This window comes from Hyperolius riggenbachi, chromosome 8 (genome assembly GCF_040937935.1).
Source record: "Hyperolius riggenbachi isolate aHypRig1 chromosome 8, aHypRig1.pri, whole genome shotgun sequence".
In the NCBI taxonomy this organism is placed as follows: domain Eukaryota; kingdom Metazoa; phylum Chordata; class Amphibia; order Anura; family Hyperoliidae; genus Hyperolius; species Hyperolius riggenbachi.
This window is the reverse complement of record NC_090653.1, coordinates 243,289,137-243,313,709: the sequence shown is the minus strand read 5'-3', so window position 1 is coordinate 243,313,709 and position 24,573 is coordinate 243,289,137. Positions and strand designations below refer to the sequence as shown.

Here is a 24,573-nt window from a genome sequence, read left to right as displayed (position 1 = left end):
ATTACTTTTCTTGTTGATAAATGATCATTCCCCAGTTTACCTGACTTATTTGGTACACACAAAGGAAGTTGCAGGGCATGCTGGGTTGTACTTTTTTGCTTCCCTACTTTCCCTCAGACTTAACTAATGCAGCTTGATTGGCTGAAGCCTCTTTCCCTCCAGTTTTCCCCTCCCACACCTCTGTTCCTCTCTGATTGGGCATTATTTCTCATGCTGAGACAATGCACTTTCAATTGCAGAGCTGGGTGGTAGTGCCTGAAGACTGGGAGGAGGGCAGGCAATGCATACACAATCAGGCAGAGGAAAGTAAGGGAGGAAAGGACATCAAGATTGGCTTCAAAATAGATACAGTTAAAGAGAGTCTGAAGCGACTTTAAAAACAGCTTTTTAGCTTATATTCTACATGGGCACGTCTGCCCCAGCTAAACGCTGCTCTCCCGGGGCTGAATGAGGGGTCTTTACCCCCCAAATCCCCTCCGTGGTGTCCGGGGATCGCTTCCTATTTAGGCAGGGCTAATGGCTGCAGCCCTGCCTCTCAGTGCGTCTATCAGCGCTAATCGCCGCCTCTCCCCGCCCGTTTTCCTTCACTGAGAGGTGCGGGGGAGAGGCGGAGATCCGCCGCTGATAGACGCGCATGGAGGCAGAGCTACAGCCATTAGCTCTGCCTCCAGAAAGAGCAAAATCTACGACCCCTCGTTCTGCCGCAGGACAGCGGCGTTTTAGCTGGGGCAAACATGCCCATGTAGAATAGAAGCTAAAAAGCTGTTTTTAAAGTTGCTTCAGAGTCTCTTTAAGGTGGAAAATCCTAAAGGTGGCCATACATGGTACAATTTTTCATTTTTTTTCGATTAGATAATTTAGTTCGATTATTCCGTTAGATCGTAAATAAAGATTTTTCAAGCATGTTCGTTCTGATTTTTCTCGAAAAACATGATAATCGTTCGAATTTCTTGATCGAAAAAAATATTTTCAACTTTCATTCAATTCGATCATTTAGATCGAATAAATGGGATAATCGAACGTTTATTGTACCGTGTATGGCCACCATTAGAAGTATTTTCTCTTTTTTACTAGAAAAATCACTAAAATCAAAGCGTGGACAGTACAATACATATGTTAAGTAAGAGGTGTACGTGTGTGTGTGTGTGTGTGTGTGTAGGTGTGTGTGTGTAGGTGTGTGCGTGTGTGTAGGTGTGTGCGTGTGTGTAGGTGTGTGCGTGTGTGTAGGTGTGTGCGTGTGTGTAGGTGTGTGCGTGTGTGTAGGTGTGTGCGTGTGTAGGTGTGTGCGTGTGCGCGTGTGTAGGTGTGTGCGCGTGTGTAGGTGTGTGCGCGTGTGTGCGCGTGTGTAGGTGTGTGCGCGTGTGTGCGCGTGTGTAGGTGTGTGCGCGTGTGTAGGTGTGTGCGCGTGTGTAGGTGTGTGCGCGTGTGTAGGTGTGTGCGCGTGTGTAGGTGTGTGCGCGTGTGTAGGTGTGTGCGCGTGTGTAGGTGTGTGCGCGTGTGTAGGTGTGTGCGCGTGTGCGCGTGCGTGTAGTGATGAATGGCAGTTAGGATTCGGGAGGGGGTGCGTGTGTGTGTTTTCTGACATAGTATGGCTGACAGCTCCTCTTTAACCAACCCTCTGCCCCAAACCCCATTACCGATGCCTATTCCTATCCGGAACCCTCCACTGCAAACCCACATCCGGACGCCTAACGTTAACCACCCCTGCCGGAACCCTCCTTCCTGACCCCTAACCTTAACGGCCTCCCCCCTGCATAAAACATAAAATACATAAAACATGAACTATAATATTAAAAGTAAATTTAACCGGGTGCGCACATTTCTGCTTTGGTGCTCGGTTGCTGCTAGCTTACATTAGTGCCAATGGCGGTGCCCAAACTGTCAATTTAACGCAGGCATCCAAATAGCCTGTTTCTGAAAATACAAACTCCATGCAGATGCTATCCTAACCGAAATACAAGCCTGTGAATGCAGTGTTGCAAGGCGAGAAAGCTGGCCCCTCCGCCACCGATCAAGATTTAGGCTGCAAATTCAATCAGAATTGGAACATGCCAACACTGACTGCGGTTTTGATCTGCCAGTTACTGGCTAGTGTATGCATTGTCTACCAGATTAACCAAATGAAAAAATCATCATTGTAGGTTTGCTACTAAGCGGAACTCTGTTTGCTGTAGGTTAAAAAATATCATTGGTGTATAAAAGTCTTTGAAAAGAACTGAAGTATATTTACCAAGTACTGTATTTTACATACGAAGCTATGAGTGAACACTTGTTTTTTTGTCTCACACTGCGCCGTGCCCCAGAGCAGTCACATTTCCCGTAGCTCTCTGACGGTTTGACAGTTAAACGTTTAAAGTACTTCACAACACAATGGAGTAGCTGATGGGGCCAAGTTTGTGTGGCTGAACTCCCAGCATGCAGATGTGCTCAGGTAGCTGTGCTCTCTCTCTCTCACCTGGCCTATGTATGGGCTGGAGGTACAGGCAGGGAACACAGGGCTGAGCAGGAAGGAGACAGCTCAGACATCCAAGAGACTGGCTCCCAGATTAGAGAGGTATGTGGGTGGAACCTTACACAGGATGTGCAGCCGGCAGAGGGGGGGAGGAGATGGAGGAAGGACTGATTCACAGGCTCCAGGAACTTTTCACCTCACTAATTCTATTCAATGCATGTGCTCTGCCTCTTCTATGGGTTAAAGCGCAACTGCGACTTCAGCTGTGGTTAAATAGAACCTACGTTAACCCCTGCTGCACTGAACAGAATAGAGTCTGCCTGATCTCTCATTCCTACTAACAATAGACGAGAGGGTAACATAGAAAGCCTTCATTTACAAAAGCAGCTCTGACTTTAGCAGTTATTAAAAGTTATTCATCTTTTATAGAGTACCTAGTTTAATCATGGTGAACCAGAAAAACTAGGATTTATCTTATTTTTAAAGTGTCCCCGAGGTGAGAGTGATATGGAGGTTGCCATATTTATTTACTTTTAAACAATACTGGTTGCCTGGCAGTCCTGCTGATATATTTGGCTGAAGTAGTGAACTGAATTACACCAGAAACAAGCATGCAGCTAATCTTTAGGGGCGTAGCAATAGGGGGTGCAGAGGTAGCGACCGCATCGGGGCCCCTGGGCCAGAGGGGCCCCGAAGGGCCCTCCCTCAACTACAGTATAAGCTCTCTATTGGTCCTGTGCTCATAATAATCACTTCTATAGATGCTTTAAATAGTGGTAATCATTAACAGACTGTTCCCCATTCCCTTCTTGCCCCTCTGACACTGTCGTTGCCATTAGCAGGTTTTGGTGCACCGTATCAATTGTTATGTGTAGAGTACTTGGGGGGGCCCCATCGTAAAACTTGCATTGGGGCCCACAGCTCCTTAGCTACGCCACTGCTAATCTTGTCAGTTCTGACAATATTGTCAGAAACCCCCGACCTGCTGCATGCTTGTTCAGGGTCTATGGTTGAAAGAATAAAGCTGGCCACTAACGGTCCAATTTCTAGTGAAAAATCGTTCGAGCAATCAGAAATTCTGATCGGATTGGTTGTAAATAATCTCCATTGGTGGACACAATCGACCTTGGTGGTCGTGATAGATCGGAAGCAATGATTGGTTAGTTGATGGTGTAGTGGACGATTTTTCGTCCGATCAGAATTTCTGATCGCTCGAACGATTTTTCGCTAGAAATTGGACCGTTAGTGGCCAGCTTTAGAGGCAGAGGACAAGCAGGGCTGCCAGGCAACTGGTATTGCTTAAAAGGGAAAAAAAATATGGCAGCCTCCATATTATTCTCACCTCTGGATCCCTTTAAAGAACTCATGGTTCACATTGGCCTTAAAAATGGTCCGTTTAGCGGAGCTAAACGGACCGGATCCTAATGGAGATGAACAGATCCTATGTTAAGCAGGGCCCTGTCAGCAGAGAACGTTTTTTGGGGGTCGTTTTCGTTTAAAAAACACTCCCACTGACCTGCAGTAAAACTGGGGCAAAATAGCCGCAATCCAGATTTTTTTTAAAAGTCACAATCGTGGCAAAATTGCATTTTAATGTAAGTCAATGGGACCATTTAAAAAAAAAAAAAAAAAAAAAAAAAGAATATAACAACCCGAAAAGTGCTCTCCAGTGTCTCCAGCCTCAATAGGATCTATTGACATCCATTACAACGGATCTGGTCAGCACTTTCCGCAAGTTTGAGTCTGCAGCGACTTTTACGGATACAAGTCCATTGCATTGACCGCATTAACGGAACGGAGGGTCATAGATCAAAAACTGATGCTTATTAAACGGATCATGCAATATGTGGAGAAAATTGATTGGAATAGAAAACCTTGTCAATCGGAATGTTTGATTTTGCGATCATATCTGAAGACAGAAAGTCTGGTTAATGCGAACAATCGATAATTACTTTCGATCCGGCAAATTGAATTGAATGATCAAACATACAGACTGGTGACAGCGCTCATGGATGTATCTGATTGCAAGCCTACCGAGGCAATGCAGAGCCCCTCTGGAACTAAATACACGCCCGGAATGCAAAGCGGATGCAAATTGTGTACTAATTCTAATCTAAAGCTTTTTGAAGGGATTTTGAAGCAGTGAATGCAGCTGGCCACTAGTATACTTACATTCAATTCACACAGCAGGAGGAATGGCAGCGCTTTCAAAACTCATACCTGAATGATTTTTTTGCATAGATGTGCAGAGCTCCAATAACTGCTGGACTAAACCACACACCAACACTCATTGCAGGCACAAAGAGGGGGGGACATAGCTTCAGTGTGGGGTACACCTATACCTAAATGATTTATCTGCCAAAATGTGCAGAGCTCCAACCACCACTGGACCAAAGCACACACCCGGCCCCCACTACAGGCAAAGGGGGGGCGCCAGATTCAGTGACAACACGTGCACAAACCACAACCCAATAGACTTCCCCACGGCGGTGATGTACCCCTTTGGGGAAGACCTACGCTAATCTAGAGATAAAAACACAATATTTCATGAGCGCTGTCACCAGTCTGTATGTTTGTTTTATGAAATGTGTATACCATTTCTTTGACTAGCTGCACTGGAAATATTGTGTTTTTATTGCTAGATTAGCCTGTAGTGGGGGCCGGGTGTGTGCTTTGGTCCAGTGGTGGTTGGAGCTCTGCACATTTTGGCAGATAAATAATTTAGGCAGGGCCGGGCCGAGGCAGAGGCCAGAGAGGCTCCAGCCTCAGGGCACAGTGTAGGATGGGGCGCACAACTCACTCTGCTATCATTCCCCTATTGTGTTTGAAGCTGAGAGACATAAAAAAAAGGATATATGACAGTGACTGCAAGCTAGATAACTAGAGATTAAGGTGTTGGGGGCTCTGGGGCACCTCGTCAAATAGCAATCAGTGTGTGACGGCTGGGGTGGGAGTTATGGAGGGGCGCATTTTGGTGTCTCAGCCTTGGGTGCTGGAGGACCTTGTCACGGCTCTGCATTTAGGTATAGGTGTACCCCACACTGAAGCTATGCCCCCCCTCTTTCTGCCTGCAATGAGTGTTGGTGTGTGGTTTAGTCCAGTAGTTATTGGAGCTCTGCACATCTATGCAAAAAAAATCATTCAGGTATGAGTTTTGAAAGCGCTGCCATTCCTCCTGCTGTGTGAATTGAATTTAAGTATACTAGTGGCCAGCTGCATTCACTGTTCAAAATCGCTTCAAAAAGTTTTAGATTAGAATTAGTACATAATTTGCATCTGCTTTGCATTCAGGGCGTGTATTTAGTTCCAGAGGGGCTCTGCATTGCCTCTGTAGGCTTGCAATCAGATACATCCATGAGCGCTGTCACCAGTCTGTATGTTTGAATTGAATGATCGCATATGATGAAAATATTGTATTGTTAATGGGCACCTAAAGGCTATTGGACCCACAGAAGCGATTTCAGCCGGCTTTGGAATTGACAGCGATTGAAAATGACAGCAAATGAAAGGCAATTGGGAAGATTTCACAGGATTGCGATTACCCTAAACTGTAACTGGGGGTCCTGCAGCATTTTTGTGATTTTCCTAGTGATCACATTGAAGGTAATTATGAGCTCCTGGAATCATGCTGAAAATCGCAGTACTTCATGATTATGCAAATCGTTGGCGATTTCCGTAATTGGAAAACGCCGCTCTTCTGAGTCCTGGGCCTAAAAGCCTTCTTACTAATACACTGAACAATCTAACAGAGGCACCAAAGTAGTATAAAAGCAATTGAAAACCGTTTAAAAAGAGGAGGTAGTGGTGGACTTTCCTCCTCCAAGACACCAAAAATCGTTGATTTGTAATAAACAATTTATTCACAATACTCCACAATTGCAACGTGTTTCGCAGGTTTAATCCTGCTTCATCAGGCAGTAAAGGAGCAGTGACAAAACAAGGGTCAGTAGTAGAGCCAAACGTCTCTGTCTGCCAAGAAGAGGCGCTTGGCTATACTATTGACCCTTTTGTGACTTTGGCGCCTCTGTGGATTATTGTAAATGAATTGTTCTTTATTACAAATCAATGATTTTTGGTGTCTTCTTGGAGGAGGTAAGTCCAACACTACCTCCTCTTTTTCAATTTTTTTTTTTAACTGCTTTTATACTATTTTGGCGCCTCTTTTACATAGTTCAGTCTATTGTCTAGTCCACTGCTGGTGAAGGGGTGATGCCCCATCTTTCTGATCTACAGTGAGCGATTTCTTTAAAGGCTCGTACACACGCTTGATATTATGGAACGACGGGTCCGTCTGACCCTCCCGCTGGGCGGGCGTTCCAGCGACAGTCCAGCGTGTGTACAGTCTGTCTGCAGACTGATAAGGCTGTTTCTGAGCGATCTGTCGGGCGGATGCTAATACAACCTGCTAATACAATGGTAGCTTTTGTTGTAACCCTGATTTGTGAGTATCTAGGTGCTAGTACACCTGCACAGGGAAGGCTACTCTTCATGGGTCCCAGCACTGGATGGGGCTGACATAAGAGGATGGGGAAGCCTCTTTAGAATCCAGAGGTTTCCCTCTCGGGGTAAGTATGGATCCTCAAACAGCCCACCCGTACAGCGCAATGTCCTAAAGAGACCAGGTAAGGTAAAAAAAGTGCCCCCATAGGGTACTTATCACAGAAAGGGAAAGCCTCTGGATCCTAATGAGGCTGCCCCCATCCTCTTCAGCCTCGGGCATCCAGCAATGGCAGCCCCTGAAAATCTTGCGCCAGCGCAGTAGAGCAGACCAGATTGGGCTTGGCTATATCCATCGGACCCCAAGGAGAACCTTGTACTGCGCCTGTTCTGGGGTTGCTTGACGCACGCTGTCATGGGGCTGCCAGCGCTGGATCCCTGAGGCTAAGAAGGACGGGGGAAGCCTCATTAGGATCTGGAGTCTTCCCCCTCCCGAGGTAAGTACCCCCAGGGGCAGTTTTCTTCCTTACAGAATTACTTTAATCTTCTAGCTGCGCTCCCAACCAAGGATGAGTTCATCCAGACTAGGCATGCACAAGTGAGGTCCACGCAAGCCCAGTAGAATGAAGTTCTTCATGCATGGCTTTCTTCCTCTGTGAACAACGGTTTATTTCTACTGGGTATGCTCGGTCCTTGCTCGTGCCTGCCCAGCCTGGAGGCAGTCACCCACAGCTGGGAGCAGTGAGAAGAAACCTTTTCAACTTCCACTGAGTCATAGGTATAGAGGGAACCTGCACTTGAACGATAGGCTGCATCAGAGGCTTACCATCACTGAGGTAAGTATCTAACTTCTAATTTTTAACAAGTCACTTCAGTTGTCCTTTAATTTTATACAGCCATACCGATTCAACAGTCAGAGGGTGGCTCTATTAGTCCACAGCAGATCAAGGCGTGGAATAATATGGTTGTATGCAGGAGTAAATAAAAATCATTGGGTCCCCTAGAAAAAAATTTATGGGGCCCTCAAAGTTCACACACTTTCCCTTGCCTACCCCTGGTGACCATCTTACAGGGGTCATAAAACAAGTGTGGCTATCATAATCTTCATATCCATAACAAGTGTACAAATGCAGGCTGCACCCGAATTGACCAGCTGCATAGATGTGCAGAGTCCACACACAGGCAGATTACACAACTTGCATTCAAAACAGATGCAAAAATGGAAGATGTTAGCTTCTAATAAACAGTTTGCATGCAGATTGTTCAGTACTAGACTCTTCCACAACGTTGAAGGGTCCTCCCAGAAGAGTTTTTTTGACCTAACCTCTAACAATTAAACACAGTCTTCACTGCTCATAACATGTGTAGCCAAAAACTGATCTGAAGGATGGATCCATTTATCGGAGGGAGTGAAGGTTAGTATTGATGAATGGGCATATATTTATTGCCTTACAGCGCTGAGTCCCCAAATTTAAATCTGGACCAGAACACTTCCTGCAATTTTCTTTCCATGTTTGCATGGGAATCCTCTGGGCAGGTCAGTTTCCTCCCACATCCTAAAAACATACTGGTAAATTAACTAGCTTCCCTCGAAATGTGCCTTAGGGTCAGGAGACTATGGTAGGGATTAGATTGTGAGCTCCTCTGAGGACAGTCAGTGACATGACTATGTATACTCTAAAGCAATGTAGATGAGGTCAGCCCTATATAAATACATACAGTAATAATAATGGAAGGAACCATGGTCATATTTATATCATTTATAAGCACTGTTCATTTTCCTGGATAAGCAGTCCATACACTGTGGTGTCCAGAAAACTGCCAACGAAAGTTGACAGCTAGTCTACGCCCACCCTCGCCCTGGTCAATTTATAACGTAAAGAGAAACTGTGACCAAGAATTGAACTTTATCCCAATCAGTAGCTGATACCCACTTTTACATGAGAAATCTATTCCTTTTCACAAACGGATCATCAGGGGGCGCTGTATGGCTGATATTGTGGGGAAACCCCTCCCACCTCTGTTTTTATTATTATTTGCCTATTGATACCCACCCTTGGCGGAGGGGTGTCCCCCCCCCCCTTTCTTCCCATACTACAGAGAGCGTCTTTTTAACTCGAGAGGGGCTGGGTTTATTCTTTCCACCTACACAGTGGTTAACTTGGAGGTAACCTACTTGTGAGTATTACTCTATCATTCATCACCAGTACACCATATTGGGTTCTCTGTTTTCTCACCTTTTTTGCCTTTACAAGGTAATCCAATGTCTGTGCTGGAACCATCCCCGCAACAAAATAACATGGTGATGGATCACTCTATGTATGAAAGTAGACTGAATAAGAGTGATCCATACTGTCAGATCTTAGCAGAAATTTATTTTTATGAAAAACTCCGAGACAAATCTTAAAAATAAAAAGTTATTTTTGTGTTAAGTTGCTGTATGTCAGGTATGTCCAAAGGCCATCTCAAGGGCCAAATGTCTGTCACGTTGCCACGTGACTTGGCACATGTTGTGACGTTGCACACTTTACACTTGGGGAGACACCGGCGGGTGTCGTGATATTGAACACCGTTACCACTGCGCATGCAATCCAGCTTTTGGTATTAAGATTTTTCCAACCAATTGCAACCGTAAATCAGCCAAAAGATTGATCGGGCGGCCATGTTGAGGCAATGAGTCTTTTCCGATTCAATACAATGATTGAATCCAAGGTTAATTGGGCCTCAATATCGAGTAATGTATGGTCAACATTAGTTTAAATTGATTTTGTGCAGTTTATTAATTCTCAGACATGAGAGGAGACGAGGAGTGTGGAAACCATAGCTGCCTAGCTTTGCACTACATCTAGTGACACAACACTATTGGTTCCATCAATGTTCAATACATTCCTGTTGAAACCAATCAGTGTTCAGTGTGGTTAGAACACGTCATTGTTGACCATGGGCCATTTTTGACCAATGAATGCCTAGCTTCTAAGTCACATCAGAGTGCCACAGACGACCCGCTTGCCCTTTCTGGGCATTTATGGCACACATTAGTGCCATCTCCAGCACCAGGGCTGTGGAGCCAGTACAAAAATCATCCGACAGTTTATGAAACCTCCAACTCCAGATACAAAAAACTGCTCAGACTCCTTAACTCTTGCAGGGCTATGGAGTGGGTACAAAAATCATTCGACTGACTCCTCAGTTTATGAAACCACCGCCTCCAACAACTCCAGGTACCCAGAAATTGCTCCGACTCCTCAACTCTGACTACACAGCCCTGACCAGAACTTCATACCCTAGTTCAGCCTGGATATCATGAAACAGCACTGAACACAGACAATGCTATCATTACAGCGCACAGCCCCCTGCCACAGTGTCTCAAACGACATGGTTTGTGGTTGACACTTTGAAGAGAGAGGTTTTGAAAGCACTTGAGCATCCACATCGCAGTGCGGCTTTACTTATGAAAATATATTTGTACGTTTCAAAAGATGTCATATCATTTGGTCTTTTTGTGGTTGCTGGAAACCACAGCGAATGCTTGATACACATCTGTGAGACCACTATGGTATGCTGGACAGCGCTTTGTAAGACCACTGTAGTGAAAGTTATGACATTCTGCCACATCTATAGACATTCATCTACTAGTAGCAGAAAAACGTGCTCAGTATATTGTATGCTGTATAAAAAATATAAACATTTATAGGACACCTGAGGCGAAAATAAACTAATGAAATAAACAATTGTATCTATCTTCCTTCTTCTAAAAATGATTTTTTAAGATATTCAACAGTTTTATTTTATGTTTAAATCTACTTTTTCAGTTTTAACTCTTTTATTGTTTTTTGCTCAATGACACATTCATTGAAGTATGCCAGAGCTAAAATCTATGAACTATTGACCCTTTATATCTTTCCTGCACTCAGATGCCATTTTCTGCTAGAAAAGTGTTTTATAGTTGGAATTTCTTATCGGTGAGGGTCACAGTGTAGTCACTTCCTGTCTGAGTCAGCCACTTACATACCGTATATTTAACTCTTTCAGGCAGAGAAAGAAAAAAAGGAACACAGCATAATTATTTGTGTGCTAGGTAATGTACATACCCATATCTATCTCATCATGTCACCTCGGGTATCCTTTAATATATACAGTATACTCAGAAAAGTGTGGGCAGGTTACAGATGTCTTGTTACATGTTGGATAATGTACTACTTAAGGGATCTGCCTCTGACACAGGAGACCAGGGTTTGAATGCCTGTCCCCTCCCCAGGTGAAAAGGATATAGTGGTGATACCGACGTACCCCGTATCCATTTCCACCGAGTGAAAAAAAAAAAAAAAAAGAAGAAGAAAGAAATAAAGACACGACGACGATAAAAGTCCTTTAACCACCTCCCAAACGCCCAACGCCAGATAGTAAGCCAGCTCCTATTCAGTAAGGAGTCCTTGGGCAAGACTTCCCAACAATGTCTTGTCTATTAGAAATATTATTACATATTTATATAGCTGTGACATATTCCGCAGTTACAGAGTATCCAGTACTATTACCCTGACTACAGTGTGAGCTCCTCTTTGGGAAGATCATTAAAGGACCACTATCCCGAAAAATGTAAAATACATACATGTAAAATGTTCATTTCTCCCAGAGTAGAATGCACTATAAATGACCTTTTTCCCAATGATGCTGTCACTTACATTAGGCAGTAAAAAGCTGACAGATCCGACAGGTTTTGGGCTTGTCCATCTTCTCATGGAGGGATTCCCATTATTACTTATATTTTTTTTAAAAGCACTCGCTGAGAAGGATCTATACAAAGATGTCAGCAAGCTACCCTACTAGTTTGCACACTATGGGCTGGAGCACACCGAGCGGCTTTTTCAGTGTTTCTGCAGCCGCTTGCGGCTGCGGGAATACGCTTGGTCAATGTATCTCAATGGGGTGGTTCACACCAGAGCGGGAGGCGTTTTGCAGAAACGAATCCTCCCGGGGTGAGGCATTTTTTGGATTGCGGATGCGTTTCTGCCTCAATGTTAAGTACAGGAAAACCGCAAACCGCTCTGAAAAACGCCTGTTCAGATCGGTTTTGTTGGCGGTTTTGTTACAGAAGCTGTTCAGTAACAGCTTTACTGTAACAATATATGAAATCTACTACACCAAAACTGCTACACAAAACCGCAAAACGCTAGCTGAAACGCTACAGAAAAATATGAAAAAGCGTTTCAAAATCTGCTAGCATTTTGCGGATCTGCTAGCGGGTTTTGGTGTGCACCAGGCCTAAATGCTGTTCACAACTGCTGTTCAGTAAGTGCTTTTGCAAATAAAGAAATACCTAAGAATCCCCCATACGGAGATGAACTAGACCAGGACCTGACAAATCTGTCAGATTCTCACAACCTACTGTAAGTGCCAGCAACGTAGGAAAAAAGTAATTTATAGTGCATTTTACTCTGGGCGAGATGTACATGCATATGAATGGGTTTTAAATTATACAATTTTTTTCACGATAGTGGCCCTTTAATCTACCATTGTGTTTTTATGTTGTGAAAGGGACCACAGTGCTTGGCGAAAACCCACACAAGCACAGCAAGAACAAAGTATTCCTACCTCTGCTTTATACATGCGGATGAGGCCTTGGTTAACTTTGGCCCAAGATGGGACAGCGCTGATATTCCAGAGCTGATTGGAGTGTTCTGCAAAGGGTCCAGTCTTCATCTGCAACAAAAATATATTAAAACAGATTTTTTTTTTTTTTAATAATGCTTTACGGATAATTGTTATCTACAGAGGAAAATGAATACGATCCAATATCAAGGACACCCAAGTGGCAAGTCTTTCCCGAAGGCTAAGTTTCCACTACTAGGAGAAAGCGATTCATGTTAATTTTCGGGTGCAAAATTTGCATGCAAATGCAAAATAGTATACACATATATGCCAATTTTAAATGTTAAGTCGCAAAAAAAAAAATTTGAGGTACAATTTTACCAAAGAAGGAAGTCATATTGTTTTTATTGTTTAAAGTGACACTGAAGCGAAAAAAACATCATGATATAATGAATCGTTTGTGTAATGTGGATAGTTAATAGAACATTAGTAGCAAAGAAAATAGTGTCATATTTTTATTTTTAGGTATCTAGCTTTTTTTTTTTTTTTTTTTATAGAACATTGCATCATTCTCTAACAATTATAGAGTTTCCACAATACACTCAGCATTTTAAATGATTTCACAGAGCAGGCTATTGACCCTTTGAACCTTTCTCCGCAGAAAACCCATAAACAAAGAAGAAACAATGAGAGACAGTTGAGATAAGTGCTTCAAAAGACAGTGCGGTCCACGACTTTATAAAGTCGCAGAGGTCACAGAAGCTCTTTTGCATAGATAACAATTAAGTTTCTTAACTCTTCTTGTACTGGAAACAATACGAGACTCATATCTGTGCTAATAATGTTTTATTTCTTAGCATACAAATCATCATAAGTTTATTTTCAGTTCAGATTCCCTTTAAGTATGCAAAAAATGTGCGCAAAAAGCCTAAAATCACATTGCACACAGTTTTACTGCGTGTGAGGTCTGAAAAATAGCAACCTGGTTGTCAGGTTTTTTTTTTTCTGGACATGATTTCCGCATCTAATGGAAACCCAAAGCAATTCATCGCTGTACGAATTTCTGTGCTAAAGAACACACATTTGCACCCAGTGGAAACAGGCCCTGATCCCAAAGTCCTAGGCTTATATCAAAGGCTTCTGTAGCAGAAATAATACTTATAGCCATAGCTGTTCATGTACAATTACTGGACTAACGTCCGGGCTGCCTCAACATCAACATTCTTTCCCATAATCCTCTACTCCTGTAAAAACCATCGAGCTGCTGCTCTATAGTACGGGCTGTTAATCTCTGATTACCTCTCAGGCCATGCACAGCCAGCCCCCTCCTCTGTATAAACCTGACCACACAGGCAGCTGTGTCACTATAGTGACAGTAGATGACAGATCTGCCTGTTACAACTGTGGTTGGAGGACCAGCTGCAACGTTTTTACAATGCTGAGTTAAGATGAAAGAGAGGATTCTCTTTCACATAAAGCAACGTTAAGGAGAACTCCACCAAACGCTGAATAATCTATTTCTCGAGTTATTGCAAATAAATTTTACATTCCTCTTCATTCTAACTTACTTTGGAAAATCAGCCTTTTCTACCTCTGAAAAGCTTGTATGCCTGTTTCAACAAACACTTCAGCAGGGTTTTCTACAACTACCTCTGTGTAAACAATGGCAACTAAACTTTGTAGGCAGAATCCACCCATCTTTGCAGCTGCATCTTGTTTCCTGATCTGCCAATCAAGCAATCAGTTTCTCTATTTCTAACCAGGGCTGTGGAGTCGGTACAAAAATCATACGACTCTTCAGTTTATGAAACAGACTCCGGGTACCCAAAATTACTCTAACTCCTTAGTCTAATATTTCCCAGCGCTCTGGAGTTTGTACAAAATTCATCCCACTGACTCCTCAGTTTATGAAACCACCAACTTGAAGTACCTAAAATTGCTCAGACTCCTCAACTCCACAGTCCCGTTTCTAACTAGATAAGGTAATAGCTGGTGGCGCATGCTATTCTATGTAGGGCAACCAATCAGCGGGACAGGGCAGGAGGGGGCATGTGCAAGGCAGAATGATAAAGCGCCGTGGCCAATAACAGTGGGGCGGGGCAAGTGTGTGGGATGGAAGGACATACATACAGCAACCGACTTGTAAGAAATTTACCTATCTATAATCACGTCTGTTTTTTTTCCACCTCTTTTCCATTCCCCCTACATAATCAAAGTACAGCAAGTTGCAGGAAAAAAAAAACACAACCAAAAGTCCTGTGGTCCCAAATCACCATAACATGTCTTTATCACATCTTTTGCAAAGCTTGTGTTTTGGAAGTTTCTGGTTCCATCCCATAGATCAGTTGTATAGATAGATCATTCCTTGCCAATGAGTTGTGCGGTCTTCATTCAGAACCATTCATAAGGTAATCATGAGCGGAGTTAGGGCTCGTTTCCACTAGGACGAATTTGCATGCGTGGCCTGCATGCGAATTCGCTTAGTCAATGAAAGTGGATGGGACTGTTTCCACTTGTCTTTTTAAACGCACGTTTTTATGTGCAGAATTTTTCTGCACGGTAGGGCCTGCAGAATTCGCCTGCGTGAGGAATGCAGGCGAATCGCAGCCCATGTATTTGATAGGGAAAACGCGCGTGCGTTTTTTGCCGCGATTTCGCGTGCGAATTCGCACGCAAAGTAATACAAATTGGACCAGGCAGTGACATGGTTAAATTCGCATAGACCCTGCCTATGCGAATTCGCACGCGAAATCGCGGCAAAAAACGCACGCGGAATCGCATCCGCATGCGTTTCTGTCAGCGGTGGAATCCCAGGGATTCGCACCGCACTAGTGGAAACGGGCCCTTAGAGTTTCTCTAACTAGTTCATTCAGAAGGTATTCCTACAGCGGTCAGCCAGCAGACATTGCAATATGGGTACAGTGATTTGTGGATGACAATTACTGTATCTTATGAAAATACCTGTGCCACAACATCTGTATCACAAGAAAGGGTGAGAAGCCCCCCACAGCCCTGGACCCCCCTGCACATACACACTCACCTAAAGGATTATTAGGAACACCTGTTCAATTTCTCATTGATGCAATTATCTAATCAACCAATCACATGGCAGTTGCTTCAATGCATTTAGGGGTGTGGTCTTGGTCAAGACAATCTCCTGAACTCCAAACTGAATGTCAGAATGGGAAAGAACATGGTTGTTAGTGTCAGATGGACCTGTCTCAGTATTTCACAATCTGCTCAGTTACTACCATTTTCACGCACAACCATTTCTAGGGATTACAAAGAAGGGTGTGAAAAGGGAAAAACATCCAGTATGCGGCAGTCTTGTGGGCAAAAATGCCTTGTTGATGCTAGAGGTCAGAGGAGAATGGGCAGACTGATTCAAGCTGATAGAAGAGCAACGCTGACTGAAGAAAAACACTCGTTACAACCGAGGTATGCAGCAAAGCATTTGTGAAGCCACAACACACACAACCTTGAGGCGGATGGGCTACAACAGCAGAAGATCCCACCGGGTACCACTCATCTCCACTACAAATAGGAAAAGAGGCTACAAAACACGAGCTCACCAAAATTGGACAGTTGAAGACCGGAAAAATGTTGCCTGGTCTGATAAGTCTCAATAGAGTAAACAGAATGAGAACATTGATCCATCATGCGTTGTTACCACTGTGCAGGCTGGTGGAGGTGGTGTAATGGTGTGGGGGATATTTTCTTGGCACACTTTGGGCCCCTTAGTGCCAATTGGGCATCGTTGAAATGTCTTGGGCTACCTGAGCATTGTTTCTGAGCATGTCCATCCCTTCATGACCACCATGTGCCCATCCTCTGATGGCTATTTCCAGCAGGTTACTGCACCATGTCACAAAGCTCGAATAATTTCAAATTGGTTTCTTAAACATGACAATGAGTTCACTGTACTAAAATGGCCCCCACAGTCACCAGATCTCAACCCAATAGAGCATCTTTGGGATGTGATGGAACGGGAGCTTCGTGCCCTGGATGTGCATCCCACAAATCTCCATCAACTGCAAGATGCTATCCTATCAATATGGGCAAACATTTCTAAAGAATGCTTTCAGCACCTTGTTGAATCAATGCCACGTAGAATTAAGGCAGTTCTGAAGGCGAAAGGGGGTCAAACACCGTATTAGTATGGTGTTCCTAATAATCCTTTAGGTGAGTGCATAGGGGCTGCTCCCCCAATTGCTACACCTCTGACTGTCATTTATAAGATGATGCTGGATAGTGTACTGGTTAAAGTGAATCTCCAGACTAAAATCTACTCAACAGCACTGAAAAGGCTTGGAGTTTCTTGAACAGTTTCACAGCATCAGAACTCTGTTTTTCTTACTCAAGCCTCACAGAAGAAGACTTCCCAGGCATTTTCTCCTGATGCCATGCAAAGCATGATGGGATTTCTGACGTTGTTGTTCTCCTTCTGCTATTTTGGCGCAAACTTGTTTTTTTCAATTTTGAATTTGAGATTTGAAGCCTAGCGCACGCAGCTGGGAGGGATGATCAGGACACAGCACAGTTGGAACTGTGTCTCATGCTCCCTGTCACATCCTTTCAACCAAAAAGAGGACTGCCCCCATGAAAAAGATGGCTGCCGACATGAAATCACAAACATTTGCCTGTTCTTTTAAAACAGGGTGGGTAAAAGATTATATTACAGATCTATTTTAATTAACATAACTAATGTAACTTCATGTTCGTTTAGGCTGAAGTTCCACTTTAAGGGCACTGCCTTTGCCATAGGAGACCAGGGTTTGAATTCTGGCTAGGGTCAGTACCTATTCAGTGAGGAGTTCAAGGCAAGACTCACTAATACTGCAAGGTGGCCTCTTGAGCACGTCCTTAGTGACGACAGCTCTTGAGCGCTTTTAGTCTGACAGGAGAAAAGCGCTATACAAATGTTCAGATTATTATTAACATAGTGCTCTGAGTTTAGCAACTTTCAGGCATGAAAAAGAAGTCATGTGAGGAAGCCTGGAAGTGTTCTACATTAGTACAATCTTTAGAATCTTTAGGATAAACTCTGTGTGGGTGGAATAAAAGGGGCAAGTAAGGGAGATAAGGGGAACAACAAGCTGAAACTAGGACCAAGAGCTGAGATTATTTAATGTATCGTATATAGCGCCAACATTTTACACAGTGTAGTATAGAGTACAAGACAAAGTACAAAACAGTCAATAGTGGGCAGATTAGGTCTACTGGGTGCCACGTCTCATAGAAGCCTGTGCTAAGTTTTGGTAAATTGGGTACTTAAGCGGTTTATTTGGGTGCCCAATGTGCCTGGTAGATGATCACCTACAACATACTATTTAATGGTTGTAGCCGATCAAGAGCTAGGTTGGTGTCAAGCACTTAAAGGGGGGTGTTGGGGTTAGGCATTATGTGGGAATGGGGACAGTGGTTAAGTTTAAGCATTAACAGGGGGGTTAGGCATTAGGTAGGGGGTCTGCTTTTTAGGAGCTTACAGGGTGGGTTAGGTGATAGGTGTGTGTGTGTGTGTGTGTGTGTGTGTGGGGGGGGGGGGGGGTGCACTTAAAAGGAGTCCAAAGTGTGACCTATGGAAGCTGCCATATTTATTTTTAAAGGAGTACTGTATGGGGGTAGGGGTAAAAAGAGTTGAACTTACCCAGGCTTTTAATGTTCCCCTGCAGACATCCTGTGCCCGCGCAACCCACTCACCAATGCTCTGGTCCCCGCATCCGGCTCACTTCCGGAACTTTAAAGTCAGAAAACCACCGCACCTGTGCGGCCCCGCCCTCACTCCCTCTGATGTCACCAGGAGTGCATTGCGCAGGCCCTGTACAGTCAGCATCTGCGCAGTACACTCCTAGTGACGTCAGTGGGAGCGAGGACACGGCCACGCAGGCGCAGTGGTCTTCCGACTTTAAAGGCGGAAATTCCAGAAGTGAACCGGAGGCGGGGCCGGAGCATCGATGAGTGGCTGCGCGGGCACAGGACATCTGCGGGGGACCATTAAAAGCCTCGGGTAAGTTCAGCTCTTTTTCCCCCTACACCCCTACAGTACTCCTTTAAACAATACCAGTTGCCTGGCAGTCCTGCTGATCCTTCTGGTCAGTAGGGTCTAAATCACTCACCTGAAACAAGCATGCAGCTAGTCTGGTCAGATTTGTCATAGACATCTGATCTGCATGCTTGTTCAGTGTCTATGGCTTTAAGTATTAGGGGAAGAGGATCGGCAGGACTGCCACGCAATGTGCATTTTTTAAAAAGAAACACACGTCAGCCTAAATATCCCTCTCACCTCGGTTTCCCTTTAAAGTGGAGGGTTGAGGTTAGGAGAGGTGGCTGGTAGTGCATAGTAAAATATGTTTTATTAGTAGAAGCACTACCTGGCACCCAACTAACATGTACTCCTAGTGGGAACCATAAATGTATAAGTAGCTTAACGCATGGTACAATCAGAGCATCCAGCAACGCAACTACAAAATGCATACAGGTTCATGTACCACATGGGTCACGGCATCAGGAATACCTGTATTTGTTCATTTCATAGATAAAAGTATAACAGAAATGGGAAACCCTAGGGCAGTGATCTGCAAACTTGGCTCTCCAGCTGTTAAGGAACTACAAGTCCCAAAATGCATTTGCCTTTATGGATCATGACTGCGGCTGTCGGACTCCTGCAATGCATTGTGAGACATGTAGTTCCGTAACAGCTGGAGAGCCAAGTTTGCAGATCACAGCCCTAGGGGGAGGACCCTGCTTTTGTGAAATTAACAATTGAGTGGGCTGGAGAAACTAGGCGGAGCTAACGGATGAGGCGGAGAAACTGGCTACAACAAATCCTAAGCTTGTCTGAAGAGTTGATCAACAAACAAGACTACTCCGTGTACATCTATTACTACAGATTACACGGGGAAACATTTATACGTTTGTTTACATACTTAGCCGATTACTTGCTCTAGTACGAACATCAGAAAGACTGTAGTTCTGCTTTAACACAGTGTTCAGTTTAAATATTTACCATCTGATTAAATATATAGTTAGAGTGGATGCAATGGACTTTCTGGAGCTAGGCCATGATACGCAGAGTTTCGCAATGTCCCAAATTTCCCTAGACAGTTCCTGGTTCAGCTGCTAATTTCCTGCCTAGATTTCCAAAGATGACTCAATTCTCCACTCTCTCTCACTCCTGGACTATTATTTTTCACCCGATTCTATAAATGCTGCTGCCATTCCTCCTGTACAATGCAGCAAACCATTTCCCCCAACTTGGTGAATATTCCTGGCCATCCCATTACCAGAACCCTCTCAACTACATAAATGTTACTAGCCGCTCTCCCATTCCTGGGCTGTAGGGACAACTTCTGAGCACAAAGTAGCAGCTCCCATGCATGGACACTCCTCACTGCTCTATGGAGTGTACAGACCAACCTTGAATAAGCAAGTAGCCGCTCCTACAAACCCCAGAGCTCTTTTTCTCACATTTCCATAAATTCTACTGACCAAGCTCCTATACACCAAAGTAGCAGCTCCCAACCGCTCCTGGGCTCTCTTCATAGCTCTATAAAGTCTTCTGACCAACCATTATATGAAGTCAGATAGCAGAGCCACCAACTTCTGGGCTTTACTACTCAGCATTCTGTAAATTCTACTGCCCAACCTTATGTGCAGCTAAGTGGCAGCTTCCATCAGCCTCTGGGCTCGCCTCACTGCTTTAATTCTACTGACCTACCTTCTGTCCAAAATAACAGGTCCCACCTACTCTTGCGTTCTCCTTCTTACTTCTCTATAATGTCTCATGAACAACCTTGCGGGTAGCTAAGTAGCATTTCCCACAAACCTCTGGACTCCTCTTCTCACCACGCTATAAATTCTACTGCCTAATCTTCTGTGCACCAAAGAAGGGTGTTTCCACCAACACTTGGGCTCTTCTTCTGGCGGCTCTTAGAATTCTACTGACCAATCATCTGTACATCAAAATAACAGCATTCACCAACCCCTTTTGCATACCAGAGTAACAACTACCACCAACCCCTGGGCTCTCATTCCTCTTGTATAAATTGTACTGACCACAATGCTGTGCATCTACTCATGGGCTCTTCTTGTCCCCAAATTCTACTGGCCACCCGCCTGTACAGCTTAGTAGCAGCTTCCAACCCTCTCTGAATTCTACTGGCCAACTCCCTTTGCAGCTAAGTGTCAGCTTCCCCCCAGCCCTTGGCTCTTCTTCTCAACACTCCTCCACTAGTTATTCTAATCAACAGTGGTGTAACTACTGAGGAAGGAACCTCTGTAGCTGCTGGGGGGAGGGGGTCTGCTTCTACCTTCATCCTCCTGATCCAGGGACCTTTTGAAGTACTCCGAAGTACCAGTAGCAGCCCCCGAAATTGCAGTTCAGTTCAGCATAGCAGAACTGCAATTCTGTCACCTGCTCCAGTGACAGATCTGCTCCTCTACTGTGTCTTATACAATAATACAATACAATAACATTTATATAGCGCTTTTCTCCCATAGGACTCAAAGCGCTTAGGCTCTCTCAGATTCAGTAATTAGTAGGATGAAGTATTCACACAACAAAAGTTATATTTCTGCAAATGCCAAACTGAACAGGTGGGTTTTCAGTCTGGATTTAAACACGTCCAGGGATGGAGCTGTCCTGATCTGTTGAGGTAAGGAGTTCCAAAACGTAGGGGCAGCATGACAGAAGGCTCTGGGACCAAAAGTTTCCAAGTGGACTCTGGGTATGACTAGATTATTAGAACCTGTTGATCTGAGAATGCGGGGATTGCTACGCAGCTGCAACCGATCTTTCATGTATCCAGGGCCTAAATTATTCAGGGATTTAAATGTCAGTAGGCCGATCTTGAATAGGACCCTCCATTCTATAGGTAGCCAGTGAAGGGAGTGCAGGACTGGCGTTATGTGGCAGTGACGGGGTTGGTTGGTTAGCAGTCTGGCAGCAGTATTCTGTATCAGCTGTAGTCGGTACAAGTCCTTTTTTGGAAGGCCAGTGTAGAGAGCATTGCAGTAGTCCAGTCGGGATGTGATGAAGGCGTGGACTAAGGATGGCAGATCTTCTGGGGGAATGAGGTGCTTGATTTTTGCAATGTTCTTCAGGTGAAAATAGGATGACTTCACCACAGCAGAGATTTGAGTTCTGAAGTTTAAATCCCAATCAATTAGAACTCCCAGGCTACGCACATGATCAGAGCTGCGCAGATCCGTGCCTCCTATTCCCAGTGGTGAAGACTGCAAGTTAAGTTGTTTTGTTATCATGCTCTGCCCTCCTATCAGAAGGACTTCAGTTTTGTCTGCATTTAGTTTCAGCCAGTTGTCATTCATCCATTGCTGTAGTTCACGTAAGCAGGCGTTTATAGTTAAAGTTGGGTCTGTCACACCAGGCTTGAAGGAAAGATATAGTTGGGTGTCGTCTGCATAGCAGTGGTATGTCAGGCCATGTTTTTGGATTAGTTTTCCCAGCGGTAACATGTAAATCGTGAAAAGCAGGGGAGAGAGGATTGAGCCCTGGGGCACCCCATACTTAAGTGATACAGGGGTGGACAGGAAGGGCCCCATAGACACTTTGTGGGTTCTGCCACTCAAGAAGGATTGGAACCACTGAAGAACTATGCCATCAATGCCGCAGTATTCCTGTAGCCTGTTTATCAAGATGTCATGGTCAACTGTATCAAAGGCTGCAGAAAGGTCTAGCAGTATGAGGATGGAGCACTCTCCTCTGTCTCTTGCCATGAGCAGGTGGTTGCATATTTGGATGAGGGCAGTTTCAGTGCTGTGGTGTTTCCTGAAGCCAGACTGGAATGGGTCATAACTGTTGTTTTGTAGGATTTTGGCTTCTAGCTGGAGGTAAACAGCTTTTTCAATTAGCTTGCCCAGAAAGGGGAGGTTAGAGACAGGTCTGTAGCTGGTCATTGCGTCTGGGTCCAGGGAGGGTTTTTTGAGGAGAGGCCTGATGATTGCTTCCTTCAGTAAAGCAGGAAATATCCCTGATTTTAAGGAACAGTTAACAATTTTTAGGAATACCGGTACGAACAGGTCAGGGCAGTTCAACATGAACTGTGTTGGGCCAGGATCTAGGTCACAGGTAGTTAGGCGGACGTGAAGGAGGATGCTTGATGTGACTTCTTCATCAATTTCTTTGAAGTTTGACCAAGGTGTTACATTGTCTCTGCTAATGGTCTTCGGCGCTATATTAGGCTCAGATGCTGTAAGTTGGATGGCGGACCTTATAGCGGAGACTTTGTCTGTGAAGAAATGGTCTTCACCCACTTTCACCTTCCCCGTCCTGGGACTGTCCACATTTGTGAGGCACATGAGGGCAGCTCGTGGTACTTGTGTGAATTGAGGGGAAAGAACAGCAGCCCTACTTGTTATGGGGTTGGAAGGTGGCAGCACTTGTTATGAAGGGATCTTGATGGACCACTTAGAGGGTGAATGGTGGCAGTACTCGTTGTGGCAGAAAGGAGGGCTATGGCAGGGGGTAGAGAGCTTCGCTAGAGGGCCCCAAAATCAGTTGTTACATCCTTGCTGACCAACTCTCTGTGCAGCTACCATCAGGCTCTGGAGTCTCCTGTGTACTGCTCTATACATTCTACTGACCAACTTTCTGTGGACTTGGACAGTAGCTACCACCAGCCTCTGGAGTATTCTGCATGCTGCTCTATAAATCTATTGACTGACCTATGCAGCCAAGTAGCAGCTCCCACCCACCCCTGAGCTCTTCTCCTCCAGCACTTTACAAATACTACTGGCCAGCCAAGCGTAGGAGTAAGTTTGATTGCCTGACTTGAAGAAACAAGTTGTTATATTGGACTACGTGTCACAAACCAGTAAGTTTCCAAGTCATTGGTACGCATTACCAGGAGAAAAAAAAAAATCAATGAGTCCAGTCTAAACAAGTAAATATTTGATAGGAAAACACCTGGAATATAAAGTTTGGAAGTGAATGCAAGGCTCACTCATGAAATACTGGAGGACTACAGGATTGATGGCCCGGTCTGGTGCTTGCAGATTTTCCAGTGAAGTTATAAAGAGATTCAGAGGTTTTCTGACAAAAAGTGTAACGTGATGAAGCTGGCAAAGACTCTACATAAAAGGGATTACCCATTCACTAACGAAAAGCCTTGCTTTTAACCAGCGAGTGCTCTACCCTAAACCTTGCATCTAACCTGACCCTTTCCCCTCAGGAAACCCCAACACTAACCCCAGCCTTTCACATTTGCCTACGCATAAAGCTTCACCCTTTAACCATTCCTGACACTAACCCGTCAGTCAAGCTATAGCCAACCTGTCTCAAACCCTAGCTAAAAGAATAATATAACCTCCATTATTCCTAACTTTCAGAGCCACTAATACTCGATATCAGTCACTCATCGCTGTCATTTAATGTTGTTTGGCTACATTTATAGGGAGATAACCGTCCGATACAGCGTTATCTGTTGTCCGTCAGACGTTTCAAATTACATTCATCTGACCCCCACTGCTAAAAATTGGAATGTGAGTGAGGCCCACGGATGCCAGTACAGTGCAGGGGGAGCAGAGCTGAAGTTTCCTTTTCCAATTTATATGTGTGGGTGTGCGGGGTGGAGAAAGGGAGGGATTAAAATGTTTATTCTTTAAATGGTGGGATCTGAGAGATGGAACCCTTGACTACGGACAGGAAAGTGTCCAAAATTAACAAGGAAACTCTTTAGAAAGGAAATCGAAGCCACTTAGACAGGACAATGCCCAGATTAAAACAGTGGAATAGCAATTAATAATGAATTAAAAATCACATTTGTATAGCGCTTTTCTCCAGGCAAACTCAAAGCGCTTGAGAGCTGCTGACACTAAGGGCACACTTAGTAGGCAGTAGCAGTGTTTGGGAGTCTTGCCCAAGGACGCCTTACTGTATAGGTACTGACTTTCTGAATAGGAACCCTGCTCTCCTATTGTCAGAGGCAGGGCCCTAAGGGTTCTTACACACTAGGAGCTGATCCGAGCGTTTTGAAGGATCGCTCCTAGTTTGCGTTTAGAAAGGTAACATGAAGGTCTATTTGCCTTTCATGTTAACGTTCACATTAGACGAAGCGTTCCAGAGCATTACATTACAA

The 24,573-nt window shown here is 44.4% G+C and overlaps 1 protein-coding gene across 1 annotated transcript in view; it reads right to left on the bottom strand.

The window, feature by feature from the left end:
* Positions 1-24,573, bottom strand: part of PTPA (protein phosphatase 2 phosphatase activator) — a 148,742-nt gene that overhangs the window by 31,408 nt on the left and 92,761 nt on the right. The window contains exon 9 of the mRNA XM_068248480.1: positions 12,482-12,589. Coding sequence (XP_068104581.1) covers positions 12,482-12,589 — 108 coding nt within the window. The remainder of the gene's footprint in view (positions 1-12,481; positions 12,590-24,573) is intronic.